This window comes from Physeter macrocephalus, chromosome 19 (genome assembly GCF_002837175.3).
Source record: "Physeter macrocephalus isolate SW-GA chromosome 19, ASM283717v5, whole genome shotgun sequence".
NCBI lineage: Eukaryota > Metazoa > Chordata > Mammalia > Artiodactyla > Physeteridae > Physeter > Physeter macrocephalus.
Genome location: NC_041232.1, coordinates 84326810 through 84350237, shown reverse-complemented (window position 1 = coordinate 84350237; position 23428 = coordinate 84326810). Strand labels below are relative to the sequence as shown.

The 23428-nt window shown below is 38.8% G+C and overlaps 1 protein-coding gene across 12 annotated transcripts in view; it reads right to left on the bottom strand.

The window, feature by feature from the left end:
* Positions 1 to 23428, bottom strand: part of ZNF407 (zinc finger protein 407) — a 537200-nt gene that overhangs the window by 493661 nt on the left and 20111 nt on the right. For all 12 annotated transcript variants that reach the window (XM_055080461.1, XM_028480250.1, XM_055080463.1 and 9 more), the window contains exons 2-3: positions 13545 to 18279; positions 8140 to 8254 (exon numbers count right to left, since the gene is read on the bottom strand). In XM_055080461.1, the coding sequence (XP_054936436.1) occupies positions 8140 to 8254; positions 13545 to 18219 (4790 nt within the window). In that variant the 5' untranslated portion in view covers positions 18220 to 18279. The remainder of the gene's footprint in view (positions 1 to 8139; positions 8255 to 13544; positions 18280 to 23428) is intronic.

The following is a 23428-nucleotide window of genomic DNA, read 5'->3' as shown; positions in this document are numbered from 1 at the left end:
GGCTCAGCGGCCATGGCTCACGGGCCCAGCCGCTCCGCGGCACGTGGGATCCTCCCGGACCGGGGCGCGAACCCGCGTCCCCTGCCTCGGCAGGCGGACTCTCAACCACTGTGCCACCAGGGAAGCCCTAGCCAGATTTTATAGGAAGAATCTTCTAGCGCCCCATGAACCACATGTAAAGCTGACAGTGTGTTTATGATGCTAATTAACCCTTCATCAGTCCTTCAAAACAACCATCCTTTGGTCCAGCTCAGTATACTCCTATAGCTCCTCAGCGGTAAACAGTACTTTCTAAAATTGAAAGGGAACAGCAAACCCAAAATAATTTTCTAAAAATTCATATACCTACAGAGTAGCATTAAACAGTGCTTGGAACTGTTCTTACTTGGCACTCTAAATACATAGATAACAAAGACCTTATACTCATTCTTGGTAAAATGCTAAAGCAAGTGGCAGCGAGGGGAATAAAGGAGCTCCAGGGATGACTGAAAGTGAACAACGGGTATGGAGACAGAACCCATAGAAACAGAAACCATTTACATACCCAAGGACTAAGAAGTAGGAGAATAATACCCATTACAAGACAGTATATATATATATATTTTTTTTCTTTAATTGATGGTTTCCTGTCCCAATTTACATTGCCCTGCCAGATGAACTGTGTATGGAAACAACCCTAACGTCCGTTTTCAATGTATCAGTTGCATGTGGACATCTGCGGTATGGCCACGTGACTGTGTGTCCTTGTAATTATCATTTGGAACTATGCTGCATTAGGTGATATGGAACCGATATTAACCTGTTTCCATTACAGTTATCCACAGTCAACAGCATTCGAAGGTAAAATTGTGAACAATGAAATTCTCTTAAAAATCATTCCCCACGGCCAATCCCCATGCCCCTTCATTCTGAAGTAGTAATTCACTTCCTGCCAGGCTCTCTATTTCCTCCCTTCACTGCTTATTCACAGTCTAGAAAACTAGGAAGAAAGTCGGACAAGGGAAAAAAAAAAAAAGTGATGGAAAGCAGAGGAAAAGGCCAGCATTCAGCACCGTAGCATGGCACAGTTTTGTGATCCGGCCCTGCCACCTGCCCCTTCCTTTACAATCCCACCTCAGGCAGAGCTGAAGTCCCTGCGGCTCCTGAACTCGCCATGCTCCTGGCTGAACCTCCCCAAAGCCCTGCCTGGAATGGGCTGCCCCTGGCTGCCAGCCTAACCCCCACTCACCTTCACATCATGCTACCTAGCTGATGAAATATTTTTTGAATCAGCAACAAGATTCAGAAAAGACTTGGGCATTTCTTTACCTGAGCTTTCTCCATCCATTTGCAGCAGATATCGTTTTGATCTTTTAACCCTAAAGACTAACAGCATATACTGATGCTCCATAAATATTTAATATTAAAAAAATCCCCCGCTTCACCCCTTCTAAGCACTTAAACTCCAGGAATTTCTCACAGTGTTCTTAATATGCCATGCTATTCCATACTTCACTACTTTTGCTCTTTTGTTCCCTCTAATAAAAAAATGTTCTTTTTTGCCTTGTGTATAAATACCTCCTCATCCTTCGAGAACCAACTCAAACCTATCCTCTGAATAAAGACTTTCCTGCTGCTCCCAAGCAGAGCTGGGCACCCCTCCTCTGTGGACCACCATCCCCCGCTCTTTCCCCTGTAGTCTGCCTCTGAGTCTGTCTCTCCTACTTGGAGCACGTGAGCACAGGGCCCTTGCACCACCCGGGCCTACTTGAAGAGGAAACTGTCAAGAATCTGCCCAATGGGAAATGAATGAATACCTGAATCAATGGTTGTACTTCCCTCCTATCTACATTTCCAACACCTCCTCTTATTCAGTCTCAGACAAATCAAAGAGCAAAACCCTGTAGAAAGTAAAGGACTTTGAGAAACACATGAACAGGGAGAGGAAGGGAGAAAACAGGTTAACAATAAAAAAAAAAAAAAATCACAGGACAGGCAAAGGAAACCAGAGGAGTAGCTGCCCTCCTGTATTTCACTCCTGGGATCAGGGGGACTAAAGAATCCTGTGATTCCACAATAGAATTTTAAAGTCACCATGGAACATTTTAAAATAAAAATAAAGCAAAAATTACTTAAGTCACTGAGATAAGACCTTTTCACTGGAAAAGACCTTAGAGACAGAGGCCAATGTTTTCAACTACAACACCAACAAATGACAATGTGTATTTTATTTCTATTTTCTGATGAGCTGATCACACTTACTGTCTTGGAATAAATCTATGACCCTACCCTTCCAAGGCAAAAATTCAAGAAAACACCATCACAAAAAAGGAGCACAGGATATGGTGGTGACGAAGATGCCCTCCTCTCCCTGTGAGGAGAGGCGGGAAACAGTTTCTTCTGTTTCTTCCCCGTTATCCTAGCCATACCCCCGACTCTCTCCTGGATTTACAAAGCAGTTCACTAAAAAATATCCTACAATCGTATCTGAGAAAAAGTGTATTTTATTTTAATATAATAACCAAGCTATCTCCTAGATTTTCAAAATGAAAAGTGATTTGTTTATAAAAAATATAAAATAACATCCATTCGGTATTTAAATGGTATTTCAAGGACTTCAACATCAGAGGAATAAACTAACAATGTACATTTGGTATTCCTCACCGACAGGAAGAGAGACAGTCAGCATTATGTGGGATTTTTAAATTTTCAAACTAAAGACAATAATATACCATTAAACAAAAAGCATTAAAATATTATAGAGATAAAATATGTAACACATCCTTTATAACAAGAGTATTTTAATGTTAGTTTTGATGTTTTTTTATAAAATTGAGAGATGTTGCCCTTTATATTGTTACATGCATAATTTATGATATGATATAAAACAAACTTTTTCTATCTATATCTTTTTTTCTTTGTCTCTTTAACCAAAACAACCAGCCGAACCAAAAACTTATTTTATTTGGATACATCTGTAGATATGATGGCTGTAATTAATTGTTCAGCTAAAAATGTAATCCCATGGTGCTCTTAATGATTTAGGTATACACAGCTTTAGTTCTCAGAACAGACTAAAAATAGTGATTTTAATTTATTCCTGCTGCCTAAAATTACACACAACCATGTATTTTTAAATATTTCCAGCCTATAAAAATTACTAATTTTTGCCACTTGTGTTTATCTGCATTTAGACTTTGATTTGGATAAATTAAGCTCTCAAGTGTTCCTTGCTTTATGAAACTCTGCATGTTGTACACTTCAACACAAATAAATGACTTGTACCATTAGAGGTTTAAATAATGTAATGTATTTCATGCTCAGCCTGAAGCTGGATTCCAATGAAGTTGCTAATGCACGTAATGATTAAGTGTAACTCAAATACTAACTGTGTTGTTGAAAACATGACAGGCAATAATTTGGTCTATTATATTCTGCCATTTAATTGCCTAGTACAGACATTCTCTGACACGTTATGAAGCAATGATTTACAATTATTCAAGCTGCAAAGGTCAGAAAGTGACATTATAATCATCTACATAAAGATCCCTTCTAATGCACAAAAACTAGGTAATGCCACACACACACAAAAAAAGAGTTTTGCTGCATTACTAACTTTCTATTTAAGGTTTCTTAAACCAACTAAGAATAAACAGTTCATAAGCACATTAATACACAATAGAAAATGTCTAGAATCTTTTCATGAACCCAGAGGTGACAGATTTAGTAAATGCCCTATTCTCTCCTGATTAGCTAAGTACTACTCAACTGTTTATATACAAGATTCAAGACTAGACACAGGGAAAGCAGTCAGAAAATAACATAACCCCTAAATCATGCATACTGGGGTTTTTGTGAATAATAGCATACAAAAGTTAGGTATCATTTCCCAGGTTTACTGAAATCACAGGCTACTTACTAATTTTCTACTTAGTCTTTTTTTGTAGTAACTGGTAATGAAAAATAAAAACCATAACCCAAGATGATCAATTTTACCCCTCTCATCCTAATGGAAAGACAATAAAATCTTCACTTTTTTAGGCACTTATTTCTATGATACTAACACATTCAATTTATAACAACTCAAGTGCAATAAATTATCAACACACAAAGAACAATGAGGAAAAATAATAAAATTATTTAAAACAACACTTTAATATGAGAAAAGTGAAACAGAGAGAGACCAAAAAAAGAGAGAGAGAGAAAGAGACTGAATACCAGAATATTAAAATAAAATACAGTGCAAGAAATTTTTTAGAATAATGTAAGTCTGAGCAAAAGCAGAAAACAAAAGTGGCTGAGGGCTGGAAGTTACAGCTATCACATGCTAGAGAAAACAACCTACCTAGAGAGAAAAAAAATAAGTACAAATTAAAATCAGTAACTAAAAAAACAGATATTACAAAAGCAGAGAAATAAAGAAAAGGTACAGTTAAAAGGAAGGGAACAGTGGTCTACCATTACTAGCCCATAATTTAACTCCATCACTAAAAATACTTTTACTCTCAGGTTTACCATCTGTACCATGGGGTAATAAACATGAGATAACAATCTCATGATACTGAGATCAACAAATTAAACGACTGCTAATTAAGTTGTACACTAAAACACAGCACTGCTTAAATACTATTTATTACTGAGAGTATTATATATACACTAGTGTGTGTGTGTATGTGTGTACACACACGGAGGAAGAGATTATTAAAATAAATGTAAATGAATTTAACAAAACATGGTTTCCACGATGATGTTCTTAAGCCACTGAGATTTTTAAGTTCTTGACTACTGAAAAATAGCAAAGGTAAAGATCACGGACTTAGTAAAAATGTGTTTACCTATTTTTAAACATATGTTCCCAACAAAATTATTAACTTCTATATAAGGTGCTTTCTATTATTTTTTATCTTCTCCCCCACTAAGCCCTATGTCCGACCCATAGCACATTTTCATGTTAACTATCCATCAAGTGCTAAATATAAATTCACTTATATTCTATAAAATTCCTCTTGAGGTCATGCTCAGAAGTAAGAAAAACATTAAGAAACTGTAATTCAAAAAGTGCTCTTCCTAAAAGTGAAAGTAAAATGAAAGGCTTTTAAATGAAATTATCTATAACATGTTCTTAAAACAGGAAGTGCAGAGCAATACATTTTTGAAACCTATACCCTGACATAAGCATGTAAACCATGGGTAAACAAAATTTAAATCTTGAATTCTGAATCCCAGCTAGCATTAGGAATTAGACATCGAATACAATACATTCAGCCTTTTTGGTCAAATAACTTAAATCCATGATATACTGTGGCTAAGATTTGCCGACGAGGGGGACAGAGAGATCTTAAAATTGAGCTTAAAAATTCAAAGAAGATCAGTGTAGGTTCAAACAACTGAAGTAAAAGTTTAAAAGGCAGTTTTTATTAAAGGAGTAGCTAATGCACAACCCTTAAATTAAGCCTTAGTAAATAGTATATGACACATATTTGATGAGCCTCTAAAATCTTAAAGATATGAAAAAGAATCATACAATTACAAATAAACTGAAACATTAATACTGAGGTCTTTTCAACAAAATGTACTGTTTGTTGTTTTCGTCAATTTCACCATCGAATGTAAGATTTTTTCAAGAGGTTACTAAGGAAAAATAGTACAACACTGTGAGTAATAATTTCACTTTAAAAATGTGCCTGCCCCACTGTTTTCATATATTATTACTCTAACAGAACTGTTTGAAAAACCATTTATTTCTTACAACTCAAACAGTGAAGGGGTTATTAGTAAAATTCTAAAACAGACACTAAGATACTAACTACTGAAGAAAAGAAAACATAGTGTGAGACCTTCTGTTTGTGACAAAATTATAGAGTTAATGTTCCTGAAAGATCACTTCACCTTTTAAAGCATGATTTTTTAAAAGGTAAAATTTATAGCAATTAAAGCTAATGAAGAAATGCAGCATGAGCTGCTTATGTTCAGGAACTAATAGGTCCACTGAGCATTTCTAAGATTATTTAGCCATCAATGATAATGAATTGACATTGTCAGTGATGTTAATGTACCAGTGCTCTCTACTGCCACTAATCTGATAGCCAATTCTCTCTTTTTTTTTTTAAACGTTTTTTACTTTAATTTTTAACCTACATTCTGCTCTATCCCTCTGAAACACATGGAATACAGAACAACCTATGATACTTTTTCTTTAGCATTAAAGGGTATTTAACTCATTATTGTTCTGTGTCCACTACATAGGTCGATGGGCATTCTGCAGTTTACTGAAATTCTTCAGAACTTTTAGCTTCACTGTAAAAATATCTACCCTGTACAAATAACTGTTATGTGACTTTTAAATCAAATTTCACATAAAAAAATTAAGAGAACTATTATTTCTTGGTCAAATAAAATTCAACGACTGTTGTAATTTTAAGAGATACAATTTGGGAATGCAGACTGCTTTTTCTATGTGTACACACACACGAAGACCTCTGACAGCCGTATAAAACTCAACATAGCTGTATGTACTTATAATTCTTTACTTGGGAATCACTATATAAACCATTAGTGAAACATGCCAGTTGTACATGCTAAGCAATGAGCTAAGCAAGTGTGCACTGCTCAAAACACACAACCAAAGCCAATCAATCAGACATTGCTTTTGACGCTACATATGTCAGAAACTGCTCTCTGAAAGTTTCTTCTTCTCTTTCCAGGTTTTGGTAATGCTAATACAAAATGAATGGAATTAGGTTTCTAATAACATAGTATGCAAAAACTATTTACTTATTTTGCAGACACAAAGAAGAAACTGCTCATTGTCATAGCACAAACTTTCATTGGAGTCAGGGCCTTCCTCTTTCCTATAACTCACATGGTGAAAACAATAAATGAGGTATCTTCTAAAATTCCAAGACCTGGAGCAATTAAATGAACCATGTGGCACTCGACCCTTGCAGCTAAAATCAGTAGCAACAAAACTCATTCTCCCACTGATCTTCAGGGGGCTTTAGGGCAAAGGTTCATCTTCATTTACTTTAGCTCCAAGTCACTGAACCATCAATTCTGCCAATGAATAAATCACAGGCCATGGTTAATAAAACTGCTTGCAAAGTTATTTGTAAAACTATCTTAAGGGTCAAAAAATGCAACTGCAACCTGGGATGAAATGTACAGTCCATTAAAAAACAGAAAGTGTTTTTGACTTAAAAGACATTTACACAGTAGTGCTAACCAAAAGAATCTTCCACTGAAAAAAATAAACCTAATATAACATGTGCACATTGCATAATTTAATTGAATCTGAAGTGTTTTGTGAATTAACCATAAGAACTGCAGGTTCCTCAGGTTTCACATAAAGTGCTTTTATATGATGCACTTATTAGTTAATTTCTCTAGCATAACAGCATTAAAATATACTTTTAATCAGAAGTAAGGTATTAAAATCCAGCTCTGAATGTCCTATGATATACCATAGATGTCATGGCATTTTAAAACCTTTTAAACATGTCTGCTAAATTAATTAGTGTTGCATTAAGGCGTCTCATTGCTTCCTATTAAATGCAACACATTTGAGTGACAATTAAACATTGTGAATGATTCTTTAGAGGAAAGAGCCATTAACTAAAACAGGAAAACAACAAGTTTTGAAATAACATTACACAAAAACCTACATTATACACTGGTTTTTTAAGCTTCATCCCTGCAATAATCAGTTCTCTGAAATTAAATCTTTTTCTGCTTTTTTCCTTATAGAATGTGTCCAATGTATCCAAAGAACCATTAATGTGATTAAAATTAAAGCGGTATAGCAAAAGAAAAAAAAATACATATACAATCCTGAAGCTATATTATGTATTTTTGTACGTCTTTAAATGGAATTTACACTTCTCTCTGGCAATGTGAATGAACATCCTATAATTTAGTCAATTTACAGATTACAGGTTCAAATTGACCTTGTAGCCCATAAAATTGCTCATCTTCAGTACAGGATTAGAAGTGGGAGAAGAATGTCATAACTGTGTTTAAGGAATTTACCATAACAATGGAAAGAAGGATACGCATGCATAATTTTAGCCACTCTTACTCGTATCAGTTTTGAATTCTGAAACAATGGATATCCTGCACATGCTTCCTGGTTCACCACGGTAGAGACGGTTTCAATTTACTCACCCACAGACATGACACTTGTATTCCCTCATCCCAAGGTGCCTTTTGACATGGTTTCTGGCATCGCCAAGCTGAGCTGTTGCAAAATGGCATATCTTGCACTTGAATGGTTTTGATCCTAAATAAATTTAACATAAAGTATGATTTGAATTTGAATAATACATTACTGATAAAGTTTTAAAAGAGGCCCAGACCTTAAATCATACTTATAATCTAATTACAAATTTCTGTCCCCCAAATGGAATACCTGCATTCCTTTCTAACTTGAACAGACATGCATTCCACAATTATTCCACCAAGAAGACTTTAATGTTCCAATGAGTATTTCTCACTTTCAATAACATTTCTAAAATTTAAAGTCAAAGGTGATACACCTGAGCAGTACTAAGGAGATGAGATGAGCTACATAATTTCAAATATTTTTTTACAATTCACAAAAATAGTTTTAAAAGTCATTTAACATTTTAAATGGAACATTTTTAAAACATAAATGCATACAGAGTAGCTGATATTTTTAAAAACTGTATTTATTATCAAATAAATTTCTCAGTGGCCACATCCCCACTCCCTCATATTTCTACAGCTTTGAATTTTTTCACATTAATATTTCAGTTCTTTTTCTAACATTTATCCCAAATTATTCACGATATTACTCTTTCAATACCATACAATATAAGGATATATAGTGGATAAATTATTTGCTTTTATGATCATTTTAGAGCCAAAAATCTGTGATGATTCAGCAAATCAGAATTACTGACATTTTGGCTATTGTTGATTTCAAGAACAAACATTTCAACATAAAAGGCACAGTACCAACAATTTTTTTATTTCGTAAAGAAATAAGATTAATCTATACTCAAAAATGAGACAAAATTATTTCAGAATCCACAAACTTATTGTCAGGAATAGGTAGATTCTAACTGGAACATAGTTACTAATTGATAATCACTTACCCATATTAACAAGAAGCAACACTCTTGCAAAGTGTTAACACATATACACCATTTTCTAATTCTAACCTTTAAATCCTCAAGAAAATAAAACCATTTAAAAAAACACAGTTTAAAATTGGTACAATGTTTCCAAATTTTTCATAGCATGTTTAGTACCTACTTGGTGAAGTACTTCTTCTAATACAGTTAGACAGAATATGGAATATGTGAACTTTAATAAATATACAAAAAGAGCTCAAATAAAAAAGTTGCCGTAAATCATTTTTGATCAATGGAACTTTTCACAATGCCCTTGAAAAAAAACCCTCCAAGAATACTCTGTTGAAATTGAAGCGCTCAGTAAAAAATTTTAGAGTCTTAAATTTCAATTTAATTCCCAAAAGCTGACAAAAAAAGTGAAGCATTTAATTTTAATTTTCTAACAGAAATAAGTCAACAGTACTAAGCACGGGCAGACAAAGTTGAATATTTCACAGTTCAAAGACAATGAAGCCAGATCTTCTAATACTTCCATTTCTACTGTTAGAAGTAGAGGTAAAATATATTTAGCACCTGAATGGTTATATCTAGTCAGCTTTATATGTTTAAATGTCAAAAGCAGGCTGAGACTGCAGCTTACAGCAATCACATTCTATCAGTCACATTAGAAACTACAGTTTATTTAAATGATTCTGATAAAACTAAGCCTATCACTACTTTGGAACATTTCATCTTGACACAGCATTCTATAAAGGGACTTGTAAAAGAAAAGAGTGAGAAGAACCAATTTACCTGTACTTTAAATTAAACTGCATTAAAGGTAATTAGGAAATTATTAATCAACAATAACATCAGGGCTCTAAACGAAGAAGATAAAGCTCTCTCAACACGTGTATTATTACAATTTTGGTGAAAGGATCTAAAATATCTCGTGACTCAAGCCCTTGTGTGCTCGCTCTGCACTACAGGGTGTGAGTTCCTCTGTGTGGCAGCACACGGGCCACGGGGGCTGGACACAGACCTTCAGCGCTTTCAGTGGACTGTCCGTGGCTCCCTGGTGGAAACCGCAGTTCCTTCGGGTTTCAGCCATCACTGCTGGTGTGCTGACAACACGTCCACGAGTCACCCTGTTGACTGTTTCCATGTAGAAATCACGGAGGCCCTGACTACATTTTGTATTTTACATGCAGAGATGTGTTAACATCTCCTTTCTGGCCATAAAAATTTTAACACTACGGGACTAGGGGTAACATTTTTCTGTATAAGAAAACAAGAAATGTCCCATTTTTTTTCCCCTAACTGATAGCATTTCCATTTTTAAGCCTGCTAGGCCCATTCCAAAATGAATCCAGGCATAGTATTTTTAAGGCAAAATTTGTAAAACCATATATTTCTAAATTTGTCTTTCAGGCATATTGAGATTATTATAAACTGTCAATATTATTTTAAATAGTCCCACTCCATGGTGACAGCATTACCCTCAGTAGTTTTTGTTTTGTTTTGTTTTAATTTGGCCTGTGAGGTTTTCTGAAAGGGAAAAATGAAAGAGGGTCTCTAGCTTTCTGGCACCTCACAATGTTACCTAAAGAATTCCAAAGACTTTAAAAACAAAGCCTCCCCCTCAGACATGCACTGGCCTTCCTCAACTTCATTCACTGCCAGCTGCTATGCATACATGGACGTGACACTGACACTTAAAAAATCCTAAGAAGACTTTAGGTCTTAAAGAATCAAGTAAGATGCTTGATTAACGCCCCTCCACCCCACAGCCCTCCCTACACTGAACACTTCACTGGTCTGCTCATCTGTTTACTCCTTCATTCCACAAACAGCACCGAAAGCCAGCGCCGCACGGGGCTGAAGCAGTGAGCAAAGCAGAGCCCCTGCCCTCACTGCGCTTAAACTCGACGCACTAACTCCCCCTAACCGCCTCTTCCCAAGCTGATCTGGCTTCTAAACCGTCACTTATTAAGGTACAAACACCACCAGCCCTAACGTTCTCCCACGTGTGGACATTGCCAAATAGCGCCAGGGACCAGCATGCTCTGAACAGGAAGTTAAGGGCTTCAGACAGTCTTCCGACTTAATGACCTCTGGTATAGGAAATTAAAGCTCTAACTACCAGAACAATGCCGGAGAGAAAATGGACAGCTTTTCCTGTATTACTAACGCAAAGGGAAAGGAGACGCTGCTCTTTCTGGTCATGTGGATGGCTTCATACCAGCGAGCACTCAGGAAAACTCTGGGAGGCTTTTTCCCCACAATCCTTGATAACCAAAACTCATTTGTTTCTTCTAGTGCTGCTTTTATCGTGTTAAGGATGGGAAGAAAAGGTTACATAAAACATATAGTAAATCACAAATTATGAAAACAGGGATTGGAAGAATAAGCCCTTTTCCAGTTAACCATTAATAACAGTCCCTGAATTACTATTTCATGGACATAAGCAAAGTATCAGAGAAGCAATTCATTTTAAGATGCCTCCAGGAAAACAAAACAACAACAACAACAACAACAAAAAACCTTGGATTAAAACCTGGAGAGCAACCTCCCCGCAAAAAATGACTTGCAAAATTGAAATGTAGGCTGGCCCTGGGGACTCAGGAAGAGTGCCCTTTGTGGTGCCTCAGAACACAATAAAGATGTACTTGCTGATAAGCCAACAGGAGATGTTAAAAAGTATGCTAACTTTTACTAAATGTTACAATCAATGATGTAACTTATATAAGTAGGGTTACTCTGTCACATATTGATAGTTACCTCACTTTCACATCCACATTAACTTGATTTTAAATGCAATTAATACATATAGTCAAGGAAGACTAATGGACTACATTCTGCACTTAACCTGGTGGACATTTTCAAATGGCACAAGTGACCAGTGCAAACCTATTTTGCATTGTAAACGACTAAATAAATCTTAATGGATTAAGAATGATCAGCTATCAACACACAAGGGAAATTAAGTGCTGAAATGCCTACATTGATTATTTTAAATTATTAGCCTTACTCTGTTCTTGAATTTGTATGCTTTTAGTGAGCTTTAACACATTTACAAGACTTATTGACTATAATTACAAGAGAATTCAAGTAATGGACACATCAATTATAAGCAACATGTCTTGACCAGACAGTTGCATAAAGAATTCTAAAAAGAGCTCCATTAGCATCTTCCTCTTAGTTTTATTCAGTTTTATCTGCCTTAAGAGGGCATGTTAAGAAAGAACCTATTTTCTGCACACATGAACGAGCCTGATTTCTAAAACCATATCATTTCAGAAAGTGACCGGCAGGACGGTACCGACAGAGGTATTAATAAGGCCAACAAATAAGTATTTGACCTTACTCTCCAGGAGTGGTTCTACTACATGGGAAGAGCTGGGACCAAGAGTACAATGTTTATATTTACGTGGATTAATCTTATGCAGGTTGCCCTGTTACTTTCTTCAACGAAAAACTTTTATCTATCTTTAATCACCCTAAACTATTAATAATGTTTCATACCCTTTTGTCTTCCTCCTTGTAACCGTGCACTAAGTTTCAAAAACTGCATGAATTTAAAGTATAGCTTTAATAATAAGCCATTATTTAAAAGTACAGTAAAATAAACCTTACAGTTTTAATGAAAATATGTTCATTGAAATGTGAATTTATTATTCAAATCCACTCATAAATTCAACCACGGAGACAGAACTTGTCTAAGCAGAGCACAATGATTTAGAAAAGCTGTCCATTTAAAACAAAGAATGTATGGCAGGTTTATAGAAACAGTGCAGCGAATTTTTACATAAATTTAGAATAGTGGCTTACGTATTTTCCACAAAAAGTTTTTTAAAAAAATTTCTACCTAAAATTGAACATTAAAATGGAACACTACATGTGACAGCACAGAAATTAAATCAAGTGCTACCTCCATGCAAACCAAATCCCCAGGACATATTAACTTTGAAAAGTGTTGACTAATTTTGATCCTTGAAAGCAGAATCTTGTTGCCTGGGAGTTACACTTTGGGATATAAACGATCTGGCAATGAATACATTTAAATCCCTAAAACTGTAAGAAAATTTTCATATTCCACTCCTCAAAAGCCACTTAATATGTCCTCTGAAACCCAAAGTGCCACTTAATAGACACCCTGGAAAACCAAACAACCAGGACTTAGAGACAACTGAAAAGCTGTGAGAGAGGGGAATTGAACAAACGCATCAGAGGGACTAGGCTTCTTGATAAAATAAATCTGCCAAACATCGTGCCTTTGGAATCACTAAGGCTCAGTTAATTACCTTTAGAAATGTTAAGTGTCAACAAAGACTAGGGCAGCGTCCAGAGCCTCGAGGCAGTGGGAGGTGAACTGGGTGGAGGCCGAATGGCAAATGCGGGTAAGGCCTCCACATTTGAATGGGAACAAATGTCCGAACTCTATCACTCCTCTGCACCTGGTGGGTAACGAGAGGTTTGCTGCACTTTACATACCTGTGTGAGTGCGAATGTGCGCTAGGAATGCCATCGAATTGCTACTGCGACACATCTTCCCACAATACTTGCAAACGTTCCCCTGATTTTCCTCTCTCTCGCGGTTGATTTGCTCAGTGTCTTCCACTATGTACTTATTCACCTCTCGGAGCAGTTCCTCATGCTGCCCTTTAATATGCAGAAATAAATTCTGTTCAGAATCAAAGGGCTCTGTACACTTGACACATTTAAAGGTGGCCCCTCCCTCGGGAAGCTCCTCGACGCTGGCCTGTTCATTTCTCATGTGACCAGCACTGGCCAAATGCTGATGGAGGTTGCTCTCCGTGTAGAACGACTTTCCACACAGCAGACAGTGGAAGTGTTTCTCTTTTGTAGGATGCTTCATGGCTATGTGAACATTCAGTCCACTCAAACCATCTGCTAAGAAGCCACAGTCATCACAACGAATTCGTGTGGATTCGGCAAAGGAACCGCCGTCGGATTTCTTCTTTTTCGCACCTTGAGCACAGTCCTTTAAGGGCAACTCACTCATTCTCACTCCTGCTGCTATGAGCCCCTCTTCAGACTGGTCTAACAGGTCCCCATCTTCGGGGTTCTTTATCCTTATGATGGAAGAATCAAACCGGCCAAAACTGTACACAGCTTGTCCTTTATCATCAATACTGATTATAGTTTCATAAGCATCAGTATTTTCAACGGTGCTATCAGAAGCTGGACCATCCTCTTCCAAAATTATTTTACTTTCATGTTGGGAATTCATCAGAATCTCCTTATCCTCTAGAATGGGATCTTCTGGCACATCTTTCAAATCCCCTGAACTCTGCACACTTCCAACTTTGTTCTGACCACTGCTACCCAGGTTGAGCTCTTCTCCAGCTGCTCTCAGCATGGTGCTCTCAGCCGAATGCTCTCCTTCTAGAGCTCTGGGGAGCACACGTTTGCCAAGGACTTTATCTGCCTTGCCCCCTATGTTTCCGCCATCACTCTTGCAATGTGTGTTTGGATCACTGACGTCATTCAACACACTGTGGTTTTTCTTTGCTGTCTCATAATTCAAAGCTGAGCTTCCTGAATTTCCATTCTGAAAGTTGCCTGGGGAGCCATAATTAGAGGAAATATTAAGGGACACCATCTCCTCCGGTTTTGTTACTTTATCCTTGGCAAGGGGCTGCTGGAAAGCTTCACAAAAGGAATGATCTTCGCTGAGATTAGATTCTTCCTCAGTCTCAATTTCTACAGAGCCAGGAGCGCAGAGTACTTTGGACATATCTAAATTTGTATTCTCATCCAAAATAGAACACGCAGCAGCATTTCTAGTTTTGAGAGTTTCAGAGGGTTGGTCTGAAATTATCTGAAATTCTTCAGAACTTTGCTGATGCTGCCCTTCAGGAATAATTATGGTTTTGGACATTTCTGCAGAACTGGCTTCTACGTTAGAAGAGTTCAGGTAAGACTGCCTTTTCATCTTATGTTTTTCTGTTGCTGCGTGCCTGGTCATCTCCCGCCGAGTCACAGCATAGTAATCACACGCCATGCAGTAAAACGCAAACTCTCTTGTATGTCTCCGTTTTACGTGCAGCTCTAGAGAAGCAGAAGAGTAAGCGTTAAACTCACAGCGCGCACATTTGTTATCTCCTGTACCTGCATCATCTCCCTGGGAGCAGGCATTGCCCTGATGGATACGGTCCTCTGGTTCTAGAGACTTTTGTTCCTTTTTCTCAAGAATGTGACCGTTAGTTTCCCCATCTGTAGACTGGAATACGTTCTCAACGCCAACTTCAACTGGATTCCCTTGCTCTAGTACTGGCTTTTCTGAAACGGAGGTGTCTGCTTCAGCTGACTCGTTGGCAGGTACTTCCGAAACTGCTGAAGTGGTGTTCTTCCTACAGGATTCAAGGTTACCCCCTTCCGGGCCAACAATGATATCTGAACTTGGTTTTCCACTCGCTTCTATTTCTACACGTCCTTTATGTTTCTTGGTGGCACAATGACGTTCCATGTCTCCCTTAGTTACAGTATAATACTTACACACTTTGCATAAATAACTGTACTGGTGACTGTGTTTTCGTCTAATGTGCACGGTCAAGTTTGTAATACTCGAGGCCAAAAGACCACAATGTGAACATGTCCGTGAGATGTTACCTTTAGGTCTCCCTCTCTTTGGGGCAGTGGTCAAAGCTAATTCAGCCTCTTTGGTGATTACACCAGATTGTGACAGTTCCTGGGGAAGGAGGATGCTCTTGTCGAGACAGGCGTGCTCCTGGAATTGCACACCTTCCACATGGCCTTCTATCCTTCCATTCCCAGAAATGGTAAACTCTTCTTTTTTGTCATTTGCACCTATGCAGACCCTTTCAATACATTCTTCAAAGCTTAAGCCAATATTATTTTTCTTAGCATTTTCAAGATGTTTGCTTCTCTTAATGTGTTTCTCCATTCCTTCTTTGCTCAATGAGTAAAGATTACATGCCTTACAAAGAAAGTGATAGTCTTGACCATGGCGGAGTTTTATGTGTCTTGTGAGAACAGTGGAAGATCTTGTTTTATAAAAACACTTCTTACACTGAAACTGAGGCTTATTCGCATGTCTTACTTCATTTCCATGGCTTACCCTGGACTGAACTGGTTCTTCCTGAGCTGCTTTTCCTGACTCACTCACAGAATCTTTTGTATTTTCTGATTCTAAAGTACTGAAAGGTAAAGTCTGTAAAACCAAATCATTGTTAAATGATTGAGAAGTCTTTGGCTGACCCAACAAGTGAATGTGCTTCTCAGTTGTTTTGTGTTCCTCCATGTCTTTCTCAGACGAGAAGAACAGATTACAAGGCGTGCAAAGGAAACCCCTACTGTGCTTTTCCGTCATGTGGTCTCTCAGGTACATTTCATTCAAGGAAGTAAAGGAACAACACTGACAACTGAGGCCAGGGGCGGTCTGCTGATGCTGGTTATTGTGCGAGTGTGAATCCAAGTCCCTCCTGGACGCACTGGAAAAGCCACACGTCTGGCAGTTAGACTGCATCTCTCCTGCGTGGCACCTCTTCACATGGACTTCCAACTCTGTCCTGTTTGTGGCTGTGTGTCCACAGTCTGTACACATACACAACACCTGGTCATCAGAAGGCGGCCTCACCGTTAGTGAGTCGAGGGAGCACGGGAGATGGGAGCTTCTCCTGTCTTGCTTCAGGTCCTGGGTCTCTGCAGATGTGACGCACAGACCCTGGACGCTGCCACCGGTTTCTGCATGCTGAGGTGTTGACTCAGCATCACTTGTTTTCATCTGTGTTCTAAAGTGTTTCAAACACAGTCTCTGAGTTTCAGTAGTGCCTCTTTTATTAATTCCTAAAAGAGTGAACCTTTTCTTTGCCTGGCCCCTTAAGGCGAAAGTGCCACTGCGTCGTCGGAAGCTGTTGCCCAGCATGAGGATGTTCCGCTCAGTTCTGAGTCTTGAGGCTGTACTGACACCGTGGGCTGCCTGGAGGGTGTTTCTGGTAGACTCCAATTTCTCTAGGAGACCCTCTGAGGTGACTAAGTCTCCTAACTTTTTACTCTGGTTTTCGGGATTCTGAGGTATATCGAGGGAGGTTACATTTTCTTCAACAATCTCTACTTTTTCTGGTGAAGTATTCCTGGATGGCATCATTTCAACCAGCAACTCACTGCCACTTCCACTTTGTTTAGAAATGCTTCCTCTGAAATCTTTAAATTTGCTTCCAACGTTTCGTAATCCTTTTGAACCGACATTCTTTGCTATTGGCTTAGACGCTCTTGGCTTTGTGTGAACACTTTTTGTTCCCATGGGACATGGCCTCTTAGGAAAAGGCTGTTTGGTTAAGATCTGTACAAACCCTCCACGAGCAGCAAGGTTCTGACGCCGGAGATGTGTTTTGCCGAGATAGTGTGCATTCAACAGGTTCTCCTCCACACACTGAAAGCCACAGAGGTCACAAGAAAAGACCCTCTGTGGCCCGTGCACCTGCCTGACATCCACATGTAAGGCCGCGCTGCTCTCCGCTTTGTGGCCACAGGGGCCGCAGGCACGGTCCTCAGGCTGCTGCGTGTGACACTCAGCGTGCTTCTCCAAATCGGAGCAGGAAGCAAACGAGTGACCACACACGCTGCACTGCAGAACTCCATCCACAATTCCGAGGGTACCGCTCGCATGCATCTCATTCTGGGGGAAGGGAAGCTCTCTTCCTGGATCAAGGAAAACCATTTCCTGAGCTGGCTTCTTCTCAGCGTCTGTTTCCAGAGAAGCAGCGTCCGTGGGGCTAACATTGCAGGGGTCGGTGAAGGCACCAGGAAGACACACGCCTCCATCAGGGTCACTCAGGAGGGCACCCGCCCCTGTCCCCGCCAATGGAACACCCACTTCCGGGCCTGCGCCCTCAGGCCTCTCTGACCCATGGATGCCCAGCTCTCCCGACTGGAGGGGCTCTGCCTCAGCTAATTTCATTCTCTTGGAAGCATGTTCATTTCCATCGTTCTCCACGACAGCACTGTCAAAGTCTGATGACTCTAAAAAACCTCTTTTGCTTGTGGAATTCTCAGAGGAATCTGCTATCACCTCAGATACAGGCCCACAATCTACATCATGGGGTGAACTATTTCTCAAGTCTTTTGCTTCTTCGTTTACACCGTCATCCTCATCATTCTCTGGTTTCTTCTCAGTATCCATCACTAATAAAGTGCTGATGATGCTTCTTGTGTCAGGGGTGGCTCACTGGGCACACATAACCTGGGAAGAAAATTAAAATGGTATAAAATGTTTGACCATAAAGAAAAGACACACAAGTTAGTCCAAAAGTCGACATAAAGTGACACACTAGACGAAAAATATCATAAAATTAGCCTCGAGGTCTCCTTTACATTGAGATGGATTTGATCGCATGTGCAAAGTCCTTTATGAAATGCATGAAATCAGATTTGGGGCACACCACATCGTCATACTGCTGACTCAGGAAGCAATGCTACACTACTTTGATAGAAAAAGTAATTTTCAACCAGCTTACAAAAAAACTCCCATGTTTTAATTCTTTTTACTGGTACATTTCAATTTACTACTTTAAAAAAAAAACAACAACAACCAGAGAAGCCCTCTTTTCAAAGTACATTTCCGTGAACTCCCATTCTGTAAAACAGATTAAACAAAAACTGCTGTGATTGCTGTGATACAAGTCAGGGAGCCAGCCCACCCCCTCTTTAGATTCTCAACAGAAGCCCAAGTCCCAGTGTAAAAAAAACATAATTTTAAAACAACTGCTTCATCCTCTTCCCCTAGAGCAAAGAGTCTATCATCCTTCTAAGTATATCCTAATTAACAACATGCATATGCTCATCACACATCATTGTTCATGTTCAAGCACTGTTGCCAATGAACAGCCACTCCTGTTCCAGCAGTCAATCACCAATGTCTTCATCTAACAGTCATTTTGTGTTGTCTGAAGGTTAACAGGTTAAGGGGAAATGTCACTGATAGAGTAGAATTAATAACGTAAATTTTAGCGGGGGGAGGAAGAATTTTATTGAATAAAATGCTTTAAAATCAATAACATTGATTTTATTTTTCATTATGCTATTTAATTCAATTAAAACATATCATTTTCCATTTACTTTACACCATGAATGGAATTCTCAGCCAAATGCCATTTGATTTGATGTTAATAAAAAGTATTATTCATCAAGTATTATGGCCTCAAAGCTAATGGTAACTATTTTTAACTATTTTAACCATTTTTTTTGTTTCTTTGTCATGATGACAAACCAAATGAAGGCTGTTGTTCTGACTCTGCTAAAAGTAGGGACTAGAAATTATATATAAGATAATGACACCAAAAGCATGAGTAACTAAAAAAAAATAATAAATTGGTCTTTATCAAAATTAAAACCTTCAAATGACATTATCTTCAAAGACCACCAAAAAGAAGTGAAAAGACAAGCCACAGGATGGGAAAAATGTTCTGCAAATCAATATCTGATACAGGACTTAATCTAGAATATATATTTTTAAAAATCTTATAACTCAATGATTTTTTAAAAGTCCAATTTTAAAAGGAGCTGAGGGGCTTCCCTGGTGGTGCAGTGGTTAAGAATCCACCTGCCAATGCAGGGGACACAGGTTCGAGCCCTGGTCCAGGAAGATCCCACATGCCGCGGAGTAACTAAGCCCTTGCACCACAACTACTGAGCCTGCTCTCTAGAGCCCGTGAGCCACAACTACTGAAGCCCTCGTGCCTAGAGCCTGTGCTCCGCAACAAGAGAAGCCGCCACAGTGAGAAGCCTGCGCACCGCAAGGAAGAGGAGCCCCTGCTTGCTGCAACTAGAGAAAGCCCGTGCGCAGCAATGAAGACCCAACACAGCCACAAAGACCCAACGCAGCCAAAAGTTAATAAATAAAAATTTTTAAAGAAAAGGAGCTGAATATACATTTCCCCAAAGAAGATATGCAAATGGCCAAAAAGCACATGAAAACATACTCTACATGAGTAGTCATCAGAGAAATGCAAATCAAAACTATAATGCAATACCACTTTACACCCACTACGATGGCTAGAATCAAAAAGTCAGATAAGGGACTTCCCTGGTGGTCCAGTGGGTAAGATTCCACACTCCCAGTGCAGGGGGCCCAGGTTCAACCCCTGGTCAGGGAACTAGATCCCACATGCATGTCACAGCTAAGAGTCCACATGCTGCAACTAAAACCCGGCGCAGCCAAAAATGAATAATAAATTAAAAAGAAAAATTTTAAAAAGTCAGGTAATAACAAGTGTTGGTGAGGATGTGGAGAAATCAGAACACTCATACAATGCTAGTGGAAATGTAAAATGATGATGCCACTTTGGAAAAGAGTCTGGCAGCTCCTCAAACGATTAAACACAGTGTATCTTACAGCCCAGAAACTCCACTCCTAGATATATGCCCAAGAGAAATAAAAACATACGTCCACACAAAAACTTGGACACAAATTTTTACAGCCGTATTATCCACAATGGCCAGGAGGTAGAAACAACCCAAATGTTCAGCAACAGATTAATGGGTAAACAAAATGAGGTACATCCGTACAACAGAATGTTAATCGGCCACAAAAAGAATGAAGTATTAATACAAACCACGATATGGATGAACTTTGGAAACATTATGCTAAGTGAAGGAAGCCAGTTACAAAAGACCACATACTATATGATTCCTTTTATAAGAAATACCCAGAATAGGCAAATCTATAGAGACAGAAAGTAGAATAGTGGTTCCTTAGGGCTGGGCGGGAACACGGGACAGGAGATGGGAGAGAGTGGGGTAGCGGTGGTGGATAATATCTAAAAGGTGATGAAGACGTTCTAAAATTCACTGTGGTGATGGTTGCACATGTCTGTGAGTATACTTAAATTCATTAAATCATAGTATGAATGGGTGCATTGTATGGTATGTGAATAACCCAATAAAGTTGCTTTAAAGTGTATAAATTATCATATGTAATTTACATACAAAAATATCTTGTATTGGGCTTCCCTGGTGGCGCAGTGGTTGCGCGTCCGCCTGCCGATGCAGGGGAACCGGGTTCGCGCCCCGGTCTGGGAGGATCCCACATGCCGCGGAGCGGCTGGGCCGGTGAGCCATGGCCACTGAGCCTGGGCGTCCGGAGCCTGTGCTCCGCAACGGGAGAGGCCACGGCAGAGGGAGGCCCGCATACCACAAAAAAAAAAAAAAAAAAAAAAAAATCTTGTATTTATTACAATATATTGTAATATAGTAACATATTGTATCACTCTAGTAAAAGAGTGAAAAAGATAAATGTATATAGTTTTATTACACTTACAAGATGTACAACATCAGATCACCATTTCTTCAGAATGTGTTCCAGAAAATGTAAATTATATAAAAGGTCAAAAGGTGTTTTGAGGGGAAAAAATATCCCTGGTCAAATAAGTATAGAAAACTCTGGTTTAAACAAGTGTCTTTATCACAGAATTTCTCAGTACATAAGTGTTTCCCAAACTAATTTCATTACAGAGCCCTTTGTTTATAAAGAATCAAGAGGCCAGTGTTCCAAAGGACCTTTTAGAAAATGCTGTTTTAGATAAAGCATTGGGTTTGCTATTCAACATTTGTAATGCAACAGTAAAAGGAGGAAAGAAAGTAAGAAAGAATGAATCATGTGTCTGTTCCAAAATCTTCACTTAGGGCCTACTGTATGCGAAGTATTTTTGGTTGTACTAGATACTGGAATTAAAGCAAAGACAAAACACAAAATCTCTGCCTTACATTTTAAGGGGTGAGACTTTTTTTTTTAAATAGATATATTGTCCAGTCCAGGACATCGACTTCTGGTCAAGAGTCACAGGGACTGGATTTAATCTCATGCATGAAACAAATAAAAAAGAAAAAAACAGAATCTATGAAACAACAGCACAAGACACTGGACATCAAGCACCAAAAGATAGTGATCCTGAGAGATGAGAAACAAACCAGGTGAGCGCCAGATTACTGTCTGAAGAATGGACGCAGGCCACAGACAGAGCCCAGGGACCTCCCAGCAGAGAGGAGGGCAGCTAGAGCTTGTGGGGCAGAGTAAAGGAGAGGAAAGATGGCAGAAAGAGAAACCCAGAGAGCTGCAGGTCCCTCAGGACTGTCCCTCTCAAGACAGAGATGCCCCCAAAACTCTCTCAAGCCCTTCACGCTCAGTCCCTGTAACCCACTCCCCTCCCCACTCCCGCAACTGGAGGCAACCACTGCTCAGAATTCTTCCACAATAGATGAGTTTTGCATATAAATGACATCAGACGATATATACACTATTGGTGGGAAGGAGGCTCTGGCTTCTTCTGCTCAGCGCAACGTCTGTGCTGCATGGGTCAGCAATGTGCTCCACTTCAGTGCCGAGCACTAGTCCACCGCACAGATTTACAATTCTGTTGATGGACACTGAGCTACTTCCCTTTTTGGCTATTATGATAAAGCTGCTATAAATATTCTTGTACAAGTCTTTCATGAACATAGATTTTCATTTCTTTTATGTAAACACCTGGGGTGGCCTTGCTGGGCTAGAGGGCAAATGTGTGTGCGTAACTGTATGAGAAATTTCCTGACTGATGTTCAAAGTGGCTGTACTGTTTTATACGGCCACCAGCAGTGTCAAGAATTGTGACTGATCCACTTCCTCACCAATATTTGACACTGTCAGCCTTTTCAATTTTAGTCTTTCTCGTGGGTGTGTGTGAAGTCACTCTGCATTTCCCCGGTAACTAGCGACCGTGCTGAATGATGCTACATGCTTCGGAAAGTCCTTGTTAGCCTTTGGCCGGTTTCTTACATCACTTGTCTGTTTTATTATTGAGCCTATGTGTTCTGGATATAAATCCTTTGTCAGATACATGTTTTACAAATATTTTCTCCCTTTCCATTTTATAAATGTTGTCTTTTGATAAGCAGAAGTTTTCAATTTTGATGAAATCAATTTCTTCCTTGTTCTGGTTATTTATGTGTCTAGCTTGCTTTCTGTCTCCCAAGCTAGAATGTAAGGGCCTGGTTTATTTTATCCACTCACATGTCCCAAGAGCCTAGAACAATTCCAAGCACACAACAGGTACTAGAATGAACAAATGTTTCACTGTGAAATAAGGAATGTCTCCTATCTAAGTATTTATTGATGAAATGAAAAATGTCTGAGATACACTTTAAAATGGTCCAGGAAAGGAGCCTAGCGAAGGCTAGGTACCGACAGTGCTGAAAGCTGAGTGACAGTTACATGGGGATTCAGTATGCCATTCTATCAATTTTCTATGTGTTTGCATACATATATGTTTGAAAACGTCCATAACAGGAGTTATTTTTAAAACCTTTTAACGCTTAATCTAAAACGGTGAGAATTTCTTTCAATAATGAGTCCTTTC